The sequence below is a fragment of the Lynx canadensis genome, chromosome D1 (genome assembly GCF_007474595.2).
Source record: "Lynx canadensis isolate LIC74 chromosome D1, mLynCan4.pri.v2, whole genome shotgun sequence".
In the NCBI taxonomy this organism is placed as follows: domain Eukaryota; kingdom Metazoa; phylum Chordata; class Mammalia; order Carnivora; family Felidae; genus Lynx; species Lynx canadensis.
The window spans coordinates 9,982,074-9,996,881 of NC_044312.2; the positions used below are offsets into that span (position 1 = coordinate 9,982,074).

Here is a 14,808-nt window from a genome sequence, read left to right on the forward strand (position 1 = left end):
TCCGTCTCTCTCTGCCCCTCCCCGTCACGCTCTGGCTCCCAAAAAAATGAATGAACATTTTAAAAATTAAAAAAAAAAAAAGAAATATGTCAAGCATAACGAAGTTTTTTGCGATCTAAAGGGATTCCATAGATTAGAAACGCAAATCTGTTTTGTAACCTTGTATCTTCCTACGCTTAGTCCCGTTACAGCACAGCTGAATGGGGAAACTAACCTTCCGTTTGGCTGCCCTTCATTTGGTTGGAAAACCTGTTCACTGGGATTGCCGGTTATGCTACAAACGCGAAACTAAGGCTTTGTAACCTCCCGCAGACTGCACCGAGCGAGGCCCACACCTGAGCACGGAAGGGTCGGGAAGGGCGGGAGCGGGGGTGGGGGAGGTTACACCACAGAAACGACCTGACCCGCTCCGCTCGCCAAACCTTCCCCAGCGCTCCAAGACCGCGCCCTTGGCCTCGGGCTCTCAGCATCAGGCGCGTCCTCCCGCTCACCACTCCGCTTTTCTCAAAACTTGGCCACTCCCCTCAGCCCACCTCTCAGACCATTCTGCCTTTAGTAGCCGACTCTTGCCGCCTTTTTAGGCCCCTCCCTGGCGGCTCCGTCTTACCCTGAGATGCCTTAGAACCCTTCCACCTTCCTACTCCTCCCTGCGTCTCATTTCTCCCAAACTTGCCCCTACGTTGCCTCCGCTGGAACACCCCTGCCCCCGTGGCTCCAAAGTAGTCGCCCCTACCCGCTGTGGGCCACCCGTTACCCCACTACCGGGAGAACAGCGGACGTTCCACCCATTTCTGGTCTGGGGAGGGGTGCCGCCAACCTTTAGGAGCCCATTTTACGACAATGTGCGGCTGCGCGGTGTGGCTGACGGCAACGCCGCACTGCTCTTGGAGAGGTCACTCCGGAGACGGCTTTGGTTTTGGGGTGTGGGGGTCGCTGGCAGTATGTGGCGAGTCTGTGCTCGACGAGCACGGAATGTGGCCCCAAGGGCAGGATTCGGGGCTCGGTGGACGGCCTTGCGAGAGGACCCGGGAGCTCCGTGCGTGACCCCGCGGGCTGGCGCGGCTCCGGCTCGTTGCAGCAGCGGGACCGCGGGGTATGGCAGGGTCCGCGCACTCTGCGGGTGGAGCCCCAGCTCGTGGGCCACACCGAGGAATCGCCTCGCGCTGCAGCTTTTGGGATCGCCTGGCCGCCGCTGTTACAGCCTGCCCCCGCATCAGAAGGTGAGCCCCAGACCTGCCCTTCACGGGAGCCAGTTTGTCCTTCAGGGCAGACTTCTTGGCGTTGGAATCTTCTCTCTGAGTCCTCAGTGATCCTCCACCCCGTTCCTAGTATGTTATCATTTGTCCGTTCTCCAATACCCAGCTTTGTTCTGGCTGTTGAGCTTATCTTTCTGATCTGTTTATTCTATTGAAGGGAAAGAATTCAAGGCTTCCCTCTCCTGATCTAGTCCATTGAAAGAAGGGTTCCAAACCTGAAGCTATTTGTGCAGTGTCTGCTGAATTAGGTGCTCTGTCAGTCCCACAGGATTGTGGAGCAGGAACCCTGTCACTGGAGAACTGGTGGCAGGAACTCCCTTTCTGTCCCCAGTGCCCGGCATGAGATGAGACTCAGTACACTCTTCGCATTAAGTAAAATTGAATGAAATATTAAACCAGACTGAGAGATAACATTTTTAAAATTTATTGTTTCTCCTTTTTTCCTCCAGGTTCCATTGCCCTCTCTTTCCCCCACAATGCAGGCAGGCACCATAGCCCGTTGGGAAAAAAAGGAAGGGGAAAAAATCAATGAGGGTGAACTAATTGCAGAGGTAAGTTGTTTAAAATATGGAAATGAGTCAGAAGAAACTGGCTTCGCTACACTGAGTGTTCGCTTTCCGGATAGGTACTTATTCTTTTTGCTTAAGACACTTAGATGGTTTTTACAACCTGATATTAGAGAAGGTTGATTAGAGATGCTGTCAGCAACTAGCCAGACTGATTTTTAGCTAAGGTGTTTTTTTTAAATAATTCCTTTCAGATCTATAATAGAGGCTTTATCTTCACATCTTCACCAGACTGTTGAACTGTGTGATTCTAGGCACAATCTAATAAATTTCATACTGGTAGCACGAGCTTAAGCTCCTGCTTTGTGTTAAAAGGTCGAAACTGATAAGGCCACTGTTGGATTTGAGAGCCTGGAGGAGTGTTACATGGCAAAGATACTTGTGGCTGAAGGTACCAGAGATGTTCCAGTTGGAGCAATCATCTGCATCACAGTTGAGAAGTGAGTAGTACTTTGGTAATTTGTGGAACTTATATGCTTGGTGGAGTATTTTAACCCAGAATTGAGAAAATAGGAGTTAAAGGTTTCTAAGACTACTTTTCTAGGAGCTAAATTTGCCTTATAACTCCCTGTATTTACCCATTCCTTCTCTTCCTTAGGCCTGAGGATATTGAGGCCTTTAAAAATTACACACTGGATTCCGCAGCAGCACCTACCCCACAAGCAGCCGCAGCACCAACCCCCGCTGCCCCTGCTTCACCACCCACACCTTCTGCTCAGGCTCCTGGTAGCTCCTATCCCACTCACATGCAGGTGAGCCTCTGCCTCTGGGTGTTTGCTCTAGAAAATTTATTGTTCGTTATTTTTCATCGATGGCTATCCCATCCTGGACACTGGTGTTAAATATGGCTAGCTGTTGTCATTTGAAAGTAAGTTGAGATTGAAATATGAAAATTGAGTTTTACTCCTAGCTGTTATTTCCAGGTATATGAACTAGGACAATTCCTTTAACCTTTCCCAACCTCCATGTGGTAGACAAGATAGTTCTTGGCAGTGTTCGTTCAAGAACATTATAGAGTGTTTAGTAGGCCTCACACGTTATCTATTGAATAAAAGTCATCAGTTGATGTTTTTCTTTGACATATGGTGTTTTTTTCTAAGAGTGGGTGAAGTAGTCCAGTAATATTAATAAATGAGGAAACTGACAATAAAGAGTCAGTGTAAAATAAACATATAATGGCATTGCAAAAGAGCTGAAGGGAATAAATAGTAATCACTGTTGGTTCTGTTAAATCTGTTTCTAAGAGACTAAAGCAGTTTATTAGATACTAGGGTTATCCCATGTATATTTGTGTTTTGAATATTGGAAATGGGTAAAAAAGCAGCTGGCCTTTTTCTGAAGGTTTAAAACTAAAACTTTTCTTTCACCTAGTGTATTTGTAGAAATTTCTGTATAGGAATCATTTTCTTTTTTGGGCGTGATGTTCTTCTCCGTGGTCTGTTGTTAATAGACGTTTTGTGTGGTGACGTTTTGTGCGATGTTCAGTTCACACATTTATTTCATCCTGTTTAGCAAACTGTCTCTCACTACATAAGACTCACTCATTTTTCTCCATATTCTGTGTGTAGCTTTGTGTGCAAAGTGTTACAGTTGTGTCTTAATTATCCTTTAAGATACTGTGTAGAGATTATTGGCCTCACTAGTTTTTAAGAAGTGGGTGGAGATGACAACTTCTGAACAGAAAAAAACATCTAAAAAAGTTTGTAATTAGCATTCTAAGTTTGTGTTTCTTCTTTTTCGTGCCTTCCTGAGGCTTTATTTGAAATGATTTTTCTCTCAGCGTAATCCTGGTGTTGAGAGGAAGCAAACAAAACCCATAATAACGGAGTAAAGCGTCCAAATTCAGTGGACACACAAGCCATATGAATGTCAAAGCACTTTTTCATTTAGGTCAGCCAATCTGATGTTTAGATTTTATTGGAGCGGAAGTCACTGTTGTAAGAACAAGTTCTTTTATTTATTTTTCCTGCAAAGAGTGAAAGTTTTACTTCTTCCTTACCAATTTGGATACCTTTTGTTTCTTTTTCTTGTTTGTTTGTGGCTAGGACTTCAGGTATTGTGTTGAATAAAAGTGAGAGTAGACATCCTTGTCTTCTTCTTGATCTTAGAAGGAAAGCTCTCAGTTTTTCACCATTGAAAGTGATATTAGCTGTAGGTTTGTCATATATGGCCTTTACTATGTTGAGGTATGTTCCCTCTAAACCTACTTTGCTGAAGGTTTTTATCATGAATGGGTATTGTACTTTGTCATGTGCTTTTTCTGCATCTGTCAAAATGATCATATGGTTTTTATCCTTTTTGTTATTAATGTGATCTTTCACATTGATTTGTAAATGTTGAATCATTCTTGCATCCCTGGAATAAATCTCTTTGATCGTGGTGAATGAATTTTTTTTTAATGTATTGTTGGATTCAGTTTGCTAATATTTTGTTAAGGAGTTTTGCATCTATGTTTATCAGATATTGGCTGTAGTTTTTTTTTGTTTGTTTTTTTTTGTTTTTTTTGTTTTTGGTGGTTTAGGTATCAGGGTAGTGCTGGCCTTGTAGAATGATTTTGGAAGTTTTTCTTCCTCTTTTATTTTTTGGAATAGTTGAGCAGACTAGGTATTAACTCCTCTTTATTTTTTTCAAGTTTACTTATTTTGAGAATGAGAGCATGTGTGTGCACAAGCAGGCAAGGGGCAAGAGGGAGGGAGAGAGAGAGAGAGGGAGAGAGAATCCCAAGCAGGGTCCACACTGTCAGTGCAGAGCCTGAAATTGGGCTCGATCCCACGAACTGTGAGATCATGACCTGAGCTAAAATCAGGAGTCAGATGCTTAACCAACTAAGCCACCCAGGTGTCCTGGTATTAACTCTTCTTTAAATGTTTGGTAGAATTCATCTGTGAAGCCATCTGTGGACTTTTGTTTGTTGGGAGTTTTGGGTTCAGTTTCAGTGCTAGTGATTGGTCTGTTCAAGTTTTCAGTTTCTTCCCAGTTCAATTTTGGAAAGTTATATGTTTCTAGTAATTTATCCATTTCTTCTCAGTTGTTCAATTTGTTGGTATATAATTTTTCATAATATTCTTTTTTTTCTCTTGGTAAGGTATCCGGAAGTTTGGGAGAATGAAGTTTCCTCTGAGTAAAAGGATATATGCTCATAGAGAGCACAGCAAAATTTTAATGAAATACTCTAGACCAAGGTCATTCTGTGGAAATGAAAAATTCTAGCTTAACCTATGTAATAAAAAAGAAGAAAAGATATTCTGTGTTTAGAGATGTAATTGAATTAATTTTGACTATCTAGGAAGAAATCTTTCATGTATACCCATTGCTTTTAACTTTGGAGGGGGAGGAATCAAAGTATGAGTGATAATGTAAAGCTTGAGATTTGAAGGATGATTTAACTGGTGGGACATTGAGGCATTGAACTTTTACTTTAGGAAGGCATTAGACAGATGGGAATTTGGATCATCAGAGTCACTATCATTCCATAAAGCTATTGAAGCTTGCTTGAGTGCCATTGTTTCCAAGTCTTCCTCATATTAAGCAGTAATGTGTGTTTATTTCTGCAGGTGGTTCTTCCTGCCCTCTCTCCCACCATGACCATGGGCACAGTTCAGAGATGGGAGAAAAAAGTGGGTGAGAAGCTAAGTGAAGGAGATTTATTGGCAGAGATAGAGACTGACAAGGCCACTATAGGTGAGATTTCTTCAGCTCTTAATGGTTGAGGCACTGAGTTTTCCAATGAGGGAAGAGGATTGCCGTCCTATCCTATAATGAGTGAGTGATAACATGAAAAATTTTAATTTTGGGGATTCATTTCCTGGAACAGCATATGTCATAACAGAAGTGTATGTAGTGGGATTTGTCAGTTCCACACCACACTCTAAATGAATCAAGGATATGTCAACTTAGAGATTATTTTTAGGTTAGAGTTTGCTTCTTAACATTCTTATGTTGCTAAGAAGCTACATCAGAACCACCATTCTCTAAACTGGGCAAGGGAAAAAAGAAGAAACATGAGAAAAGTACTTCTAAGGCAGGAAAATACCAAAGAATTTAAGATGACTGTGAGGAAAAACTAAAACCAGGGTTTGGATTGGTTTCATAGTTTGAGAACGACTGATAGAGTGTTTATATACCTGTTCGGGTATCATGTCACATTTCCATGTATTCCCTTTCTGATTCATTGTTATGCTCAGAACAAAACCCACCTAGACAATTGCATATTTGTGATGGTATTTACAGATAATTAGTAGACGAATCTATTTCCTGTCCAGTCCTCAAAGATGCAGTGGGAGATTCTGGGCATCCTCTGCAATGGTGGTTTTTAGATTGTGTTCTTCTAGCCCCCTGAGTCCTTGATGGTACCTTGGGGCAAGGAGACTTCATGACAGCACTTTGTTGTGCCCTGCCCCTTTTCCCAACTTCCACCAGGGCAACCACTTTTTTATCCTTTTGTATATTGTATTCCTCCCAGAAGATTTTATTAGAAGAAAGGATTCTGTTTGTGAAAAAGAAATAAACAAACATCTTGGTAACAATAGATGAGCTTTGCATTTTAACTTGAATACCAGTATAGCTATGGAGATAGTATTCTAGAGACTCTAGGCACTGGAGAAGTATTACCTTGGTCCAACTCTATTGTGGCTCTGAAGTCTTTTTTTTTTTTTTTTTTTTTAAATCTCTTAATGGATATTAATGCTTAACTGGAGAAGGGAAAGATTCGTCAAAGATGTGTTCATCAGGGAGAGGCACAACACAACAGAAAGCCCAGATCTGCAAGGCAAAAATTGTTCTCTGCGATGGCTTCTTTTAGTTTTACTCTTGAAACACTTCACATTGGAGTTCTTTCCAAGAGCAGTAGCTGAATAAAATGTTAAGTTGTAAATTCCTTAGAAACCCTAGTAATACCATATTCTTTACATTGGAATAGTTGAATACCCAATATAATCTCTTTGAAAAACTCCAAAGGTGCTTTTAGGGGCATAATTTATCCCACATCACTGTCAAACCTAGTAGTTCCCTTAATTTAACATCCATGTGGTTCTTATTTTTAGCAGTATAGCTGAGGTCATACTGGTACAGTTGATGCCAGCTTGGGGTCTTATGGGTCTGTGTAGGGGCTTCCCTTAGAGATGTTTTAGAAAAATATTCAGAATTAACTACTGTCTGTAATCTCTCAGAGTGTTATTTAACAGCTATTTATTTAGTATTTACTTTGTATCAGGTACTGTTTCTAGGTTCTTGGAAAATATTAATTCTTATAACGTCCCTGTGAGGTAGGTATTATTGTTACCCCATTTTGTAGTTGAAGGAGCTGTGACATAGAGAGGCAGAATAGCTCACCACAGGTTGGGTAGCTTGCTTGAAGGAGAAGAACTTTTTACTTAAAACTGCTTTGAGTTTGGTGAGATAGTGGAGTCCCTTAAGTTCCATAATGGTTTTTCTTTCTATTCAAGGTTTTGAAGTACAGGAAGAGGGTTACCTGGCAAAAATCCTGATCCCTGAAGGCACAAGAGATGTCCCTCTAGGAACCCCACTCTGTATCATTGTAGAAAAAGAGGAAGATATACCAGCATTTGCTGACTATAGGCCAACTGAAGTAACTGATTTAAAACCACAAGCACCACCATCTCCTCCACCCCTGGTATGTATGCTTCTAGAATTGAGGAAACATTACCTTGTTCATCTCTAAATTAAGGGATTAGACTGGATAATATCCTGGGTTCCTTCCCGCCCTAAGTCTCTACGAATAAAGAAGGAGATAGTTAGGGGCACCTGGCTGGCTCAGTTGGAGGAGTGCGTGACTTGATCTTGGGGTTGTGAATCCAAGCCCCATGTTGGGTATAGAGATTACTAAAAAAAAAAAAAAAAAATCTGAAAAGAAAAACAAAAGAAGATGGACATAGTGAGCATTTGTGGAGATCTACAGGTATGTGGCACTGCACTGCCCACCTAATAGTTGTTTGACCTGTGTCTGTTTCTTTTTTCCTACTGTCATGAGGTCTGCTGAGAACAAAGCTGAGATGACATGTTCTTTTTATGCTTTAGGTGTAGATATGTATATGGAAGTTAATACTTCATTCCCCAGTTTCTGCAGAATTTATTATATATTGTTGACTCATGAACAACACAGGGACTGGGGCACTAACTGCGCCCTTGCAAATCCGTGTGTAACTTTGGATTCCCCCCAAATTTAACTGCTAAGCCTGCTATTGACCAGAAGCCTTAACCAACAACGTAGACAGTCCATTAACATATATTTAGTATATTACATAGATTGTATGCTGTATTCTTAAAGCACACTGGAGAAAGAAGATGTTATTAAAATCATAAAGGAGAGAAAACACATTTACAGTCCCATACCATAAAAATCTGTGTGTAAGTGCGCCTGTGTAGTTCAGACTCATGTCGTTGGAGGGTCAACTAATCTTTGTTACTGTCAGTGCTCTTGGTATTTGCTTATGATAGTGGGTCAGGTTTCTGTTTATAATACATTAGAACCTTGATGTAACATGGCTTGTTTTGCTTAGAATTTAGTCTTGTTGCTATATGCTCTACATTATATACTATATATCTATTATGTACTTGTGTGAAGTCCAGGCATAGATAACATTATCACCAGCCTTCTGTAGATGTTAGAATCATGTGAGTTTAGATTACGTACAATATTTTTGTCAAAGGAAACTTGATTTCTTACTGCCCTACGTTTGTGGGGAGCTGGCAAGTAGTAGTGCTGGTTTATTAAGATATTTTCAACATGGAACCTTCCAGCATAATTTATTAGTTTGAAATGACGTTAACTGAAAACAAAAACCATGTTGGTCATGTAAGAAAATGAGAATAAGAAGCAGCAAGAGAGTAAAGTGAAGAAAGCCTATGAAGATATTATATACTGGATAACAGTATTAAATTTCCTGCCTCTCCATGTTATCACAAAGATAACTTGGTACTGTCTTTGACATAAAGTATTGTTGTTCCTCTTCATATTGTTATATTAAGTTGGTTAAGCAGGGGAAATGTGCATTATGATCTTTAAGAGAAAGATAAAAGTTACTTAATATATCTTGACTTCTTAATAAAATGTAAAGTCCTTATCTTTCAGACCAGCCTTTGCAGTGGTGAATTAACAATCTAACTTTTTTCAAAAGGTGGCCCCTGTTCCTCCAACTCCCCAACCTGTAGCCCCTACACCTTCAGCCACCCGCCCTACTACTCCTGCTGGACCAAAGGGAAGGTTGTTCGTTAGTCCTCTTGCAAAGAAATTGGCAGCAGAGAAAGGGATTGACCTTACACAGGTAAAAGGTAAGTCTGTCTCTGTGGAATGGGGTTGTAAAGATAAAACTCACTTGAGTTTCCTTCTTAAGACTAGCGAGTACAACTATACAGTCATCTTACATGGAACAGTGGGGACAAGGATGAGAGAGTGAAATAATCTCCTTTGTTGCCACCACAGATAGGGAAACTTGTGCTGTATTCAGTCCATTTAGGATCTACCTATATAGTATAGATAGCCTTTTTCTTTCTCGGTTCTTGGGAACTACTTAATTGTTGGTGAAAGTATAATGTGCTTGTGCAGCAAAGTTGAATTTTATGACTTGACCTTGTATTAAGAAGTCTCTGTTAGTGAACAAAACCTAAACCTGGGGTGATTTGAAATGACTTTGAATAATAGAATTCATATAAAACTGAACTAAAGCTCCTTGAGGGCAAAGGGAAATGTCTTACTCCTATCTTTCTCTCCCCAAAGAGAAAGTATAGCTTCGTGGTAAGAGTATGGGGTCTTGAATCAGACCATCTGGGGTTTACTCCTGGCTCTATCATCTTCTGTGTAATATGGCTTTAGATGAATTACTTGTGTATGTCTATAGATGAATTACTTAAACCATCTGCTCTTCCATCTGTAAATCTGAAATAATGCGTACGTTAAAACAGGCAAAGGGCTTAAGACAATATCTAGAGTATAATAGGTACTCAACAAATGTTAGTTCTGTTCATATTAATATTATTGCGTGGCATTTAAATAAATGTCTTTGAGCTAAAATTAAATGTAAGGTAATTAGTGTACTTACTTGAACAAAGTGGAAATTACTAATCCTGAAGCCTGGTTTGATGGCTTCTGCTATGAGCTAGTCACTGAATTACCACATTTAGCACTTCTTTTCTTGAAATGAGAATTCTCATTCACCATTTTTTGGATAAGAAGATACTTTTTTTTTTTTTTTAATTTTTATTTATTTTTGAAGGAGAGAGAGAGAGAGAGAGAGCGAGCGAGCATGAGCAGGGGAGGGACAGAGAGAGAGGGAGACACAGAATTCAAGGCAGGCTCCAGGATCTGAGCTGTCAGCACTCAGCCTGATGCGGGGCTCGAACTCACGGACTGTGAGATCGTGACCTGAGCTGAAGTCAGACGCTTAACTGACTGAGCCATCCAGGTGCCCCAAGAAGATACTCTTAAGGGATCTCCCTTTATGTTATGTTAAGTAGTAAAGTTGCAATATGAGTCTAGATACTGGTTATTTCCCCAGTTGTCTGGCTGTGGGCATTCAGTGCTGGTTATCATCTGTCTGCTGGCTTTTGTTTCATGCTTGGAAGGCAAGCCAGTCCCCAAAGAATAATAGAATGTTGTAAATTTTTTGGACCTCAGAGGATTTTTATAATATTTTAAGATGCTTTTTTCCGTCTTCATGTTGTTTCAATGGCATATGGCCACTTTTTTATGTTATTTGGGACTAGAATTAGCAAAGTAAGTTGGAATAGATTTTAAGGGGAGGAGGGGCTGGATTAATAATTATATCTGAAGAGTTTAGACAAGTGAAGAAGGACCGTTTATGAGATACTTAGCAACACTGGCTGCCATACACAAGATGTGAGTGGGGAAATCCCCATGTTCTTAGCTGTAAAAATGAAAATAACCTGTTATTATTACATAAGATGAATGCCAAGAAAGAAACCAAGTGATACACTATTGAGTGACAAGGTGAATATATGTGCAGTCATGACTGCTTTTAGACATGGTGGTTGGGAAAGATCTTTCTGATGAGGTGAAATTTGATACGACCTGAAAGATGAGGAGTCAGCTGTGAGCCACCCATGTGAAGAACTGGGCACAGAGAGACCAGTAGTACACATCTGAAGTGGGAGAGAGCTTGGCACGTCTGAGGAACATAGAGGAGGCCAACGTACATGGAGCATAGTGAGCAGAGGGTTTAGTGGAAGGAGGTGAGGTTGGAAAGAAGTATAGGGGCTAGAAGCAGGAGCACTTTATGGGTCATTGTATAATTGGAATTTTATTAAAGCATAGTAGGAAGCCACTAAAAGATTAAAATAAGGACAGGTTTTTGATTTCTGTGTGTGTGTGTGTGTGTGTGTGTGTGTGTGTGTGTGTATGTTTTACTTTTAGAGAGAGTGGAGCAGGACAGAGGGGCAGAGGGAGAAACAGAAAGAATCCTAAGCAGGCTCCATGCTCAGCACAGAGCCTGACATGGGGCTCGATCCCACAACCTCAGAATCAAGTCCTGAGCTGAAATCAAGAATTGGGCACTCAACCAACTGAGCCACCCAGGCGCTCCAATAGGGAAATATTTTTAAAAGATCATTTTAGCTGCTTTATGCAGATGGGTCAAGTGAAAGCCAAGGTCCCTGTTAAGAGGCTTTTGCTGGAGCTGACAGTGGTGACTTTTCCAGCATGGTGACAGTGAAAATGGAAGGAAATGGACAGCTTCAAGATACATTTTTGACAGAATCAACAGAACTTAGTCAAGGATGGTACATGGGGACTTGACAACAGTTACTTCAAAAGAAAGGTGTGGTGGAAGTCTGAGTAAGCCGAAAAGCAGAATATGGATGGAGAAGTGGAGATAGCTTTGTGGACAAGTCATTTAAGAAGCTTCACTATGAAGGAAGGCATAGAAATAGGACGTAGCCTAGGAGAATATGGGCTCAAGAGAGGGCTTTTGAGAGTGAGTGATAGTAGAAGAGGTCTAGTATGGAGTTTCTCAGCTGTGGCAGAGTTGATATTTTCGACCAGATAATTTTTGTTTGGGGGAGGGAGGTGTCTTGTGTTTTGTAGGATGCTCAGTAACATCTGGGGCTTCTACCCACTATGTCATAGTAGCATCGCCCACTTGTAACAACGGAAAACAACTTCAGACATTGCCACATGTCCCCCGGGGGGCAAAATTGTGTTGGTGAGAACTAGTGGTCTAATAGAAAGGGATAAATAGATGGTGAGGAAAGGGCAGAATAATTTGGCAAGAAACAGTTTTTGAAAATGTAGTAAGGAAAGGATTGGCTTTTGATAGGAATTAAGGACATTTTGTGTTATTTTTATAGGAGAGAGGAGAATATGGGGTGGATTTATAGGCTTGGTGGTGGAGGACAAGGAGAATAACTCTGATTGCTGCAGTTTGATCAAGAAAGGCTGAAGTGAAGGTATCGGCTGGAGACTGAGTATGGGGAGGTTTGCAGTTAGAGAATTTGTTAGGTAGTATTCTCAGGGAAAGTGAATTCGAAGGAAATATAACTTAGTTTCTGGGCAGTTTATGTGTCTATTTCAGGTTTGTGGCTCTGAATTTAGAGTATAATCAGTCACCTAAGTGTGTACTTTTTTTGTCCCCAACAGCATTAAGCTACTCTGATGCTGGCACTGAGAAGGCAGACCTTTTTTTTCAAGTTTTTATTTAAATTCTAGTTAGTTAACATACACGGTAAAGTTGGTTTCAGGTGTAAAATTTAATGATTATATCACTTATGTATAATACCTGTGCTCATCCCAACAAGTGCTCTCCTTAATACTCATCTTGCATTTAGCCTATCCCATGGCCACCTCTCTCCATCAACCCACAGTTTGTTCTCTATAGTTAAGAGTCTCTTATGGTTTGCTTTCCTCTTTTTTTCCCCTTCCTCTGTGTTCATCTGTTTTGTTTCTTAAATTCCACATATGAGTGAAATCATATGGTATTCGTTTTTCTCTGACTGACTTGTTCTGCTTATCAAAATGCACTGTAGCTCCATCCACGTTGTTGCAAATGGCAAGATTTCATTCTTTTTGATTGCTGAGTGATACGCCATTTATGTATATACTATATCTTCATCAGTAGATGGACATTTGGACTCTTTCCATAGTTTGGCTATTGTCGGTAGCGCTGCTATAAACATCAGAGGGCATGTGCCCCTTCGAATCAGTATTTTTGTATCCTTTGGGTAAATACCTAGTAGTACAATTGCTGGGTTATAGGGTAGTTCTATTTAACTTTTTCAGGAACCTCCATGTTCCTCCAGAGTGGCTACACCAGTTTGCATTCCCACCAACAGTGTAAGAGGGTTCCCCTTTCTCCACATCCTTGCCAACACCTGTTGTTTCTTTTGTTGTTAATTTTAGCTATTCTGACAGGTGTGAGGTGGTATCTCATTGTGGTTTTGATTTGTATTTTCTTAATGATGAGTGATGTTGAGCATCGTCTCTGTTGGCCATCTGGATATCTTCTTTGGACAAATGTCGGTTCATGTCTTCTGCCCTTTTCTTTTTTCTTTTTTTCTTTTGAAAGAGAGAGAGCATGAGCCGGGGAATGTCAGAGAGAGAAAGAGAGAGAGAGCGCATCCCAAGTAGGCTCCACACTGCTAGCGCAGAGCCCGATGTGGGGCTTAAATCCACGAGCTGTGACATCGTGACTGGATCCGAAACGAAGAGTTGGACACTTAACTGACTGCGCCACCCAGGCTCCTCTCTTCTGCCCATTTCTTAACTGGATTATTTGTTTTTTTGAGTGTTGAGTTTGATAACCTCTTTATAGATTTTGGATACTAACCCTTTATCAGATGTCATTGGCAGATGTCTTCTCCCATTCCATACTTGCCTTTTAGTTTTGTTGTTTCTTTTGTTGTGCAGAAGCTTTTTATCTTGATGAGGTCCTAGTAGTTCATATTTGCTTTTGTTTCCCTTGAGCCGGCAGACATTTTAGATTTTGACCAGGGAGTGACTATAACCGTGATCCATCCATTCCTGGGTGAGGAAGTGTAGGGGATAGGGAGATGGTAGATGATGGGAGCGGTCAAGTCAGTGGAGTGGGGGGTCTTGGTGAGACTGAAGAAATTTTGCAGTAGGAAGGAATGGTCTAGAATAAGCGAGTTGAGAGGATCAGTGATTGCGTGGGGTTTTCTGACACCTCTCTGTCATCAAATGTATGTTTTTTTTCCACACCAACAATCCATTCTCTGCCACCATTTGGGTATCCAACACTTCAATCCTGTTCTGACACTATCTAGAGTTAGCATCAGGCCCCCCAGGCTTGAGGGCTCAGCCCCACAAGACAGCCCCACTTCTGATGCCAGTTACAGGTCCCAGGGACCACCCATACTTCAGACCTACTGGCTGTAAGTCACGACTTCCCAAGACCCCACTTTAGGTATGAAAATTCACTAGAACGACTCACAGAACTCAGGAAAGCACTGTACTTACTGTTACTGATTTACTGTAAAGGATGTGCAGGGGCAGTCAGTAGAAGAGATGCATAGGACGAGGAGTGGTTTGTGGTGGGGGGGTGCAAAGCTTGCATGCCCTCGCTCAGAGGACTGCCCTCCTAGCACATTGATGTGTTCACCAACCCAGAAGCTCCAAATCTTGTTAAGAGTATTTATTTGATAGAGATTTCAGTAAGAAGGCATGGTTATTTAAATCCTTGGCTGTGAACTGTTGAACTCAACCTCTAGTCCCCCCCCCCCCCTTCTTGGAGGGACAAATGACTTAGCAAATATGACTACTTGTATTCATTTGGGGAGAAACTTTCTTTTTTACGTTTATTTTTATTTGTTTTGAGAGAGAGAGTGTATACATGCTCAGGGGAGGAGTGGAAGGAGAGAGAGTCCCAAGTAGGCTCTGTGCTGACAGACACCACCCAGGTGTCCCAGTGAGAAACCGTTTTAAAGCCTAAACCCTAGTGTCCAAGTTTGATTTGTCTCCCAGGTCCCCGTGTTTGTTTTCTATTTCTTTGAGGCAAAGC

The 14,808-nt window shown here is 41.3% G+C and overlaps 1 protein-coding gene across 1 annotated transcript in view; it reads left to right on the top strand.

The window, feature by feature from the left end:
* Positions 1 to 865: 865 nt before the first annotated feature.
* DLAT (dihydrolipoamide S-acetyltransferase) overlaps positions 866 to 14,808 on the top strand; it is a 29,267-nt gene continuing 15,324 nt past the window's right edge. The window contains exons 1-7 of the mRNA XM_030330953.2: positions 866 to 1,220; positions 1,706 to 1,807; positions 2,138 to 2,262; positions 2,421 to 2,574; positions 5,377 to 5,503; positions 7,267 to 7,454; positions 8,959 to 9,112. Coding sequence (XP_030186813.1) covers positions 942 to 1,220; positions 1,706 to 1,807; positions 2,138 to 2,262; positions 2,421 to 2,574; positions 5,377 to 5,503; positions 7,267 to 7,454; positions 8,959 to 9,112 — 1,129 coding nt within the window. The 5' untranslated portion in view covers positions 866 to 941. The remainder of the gene's footprint in view (positions 1,221 to 1,705; positions 1,808 to 2,137; positions 2,263 to 2,420; positions 2,575 to 5,376; positions 5,504 to 7,266; positions 7,455 to 8,958; positions 9,113 to 14,808) is intronic.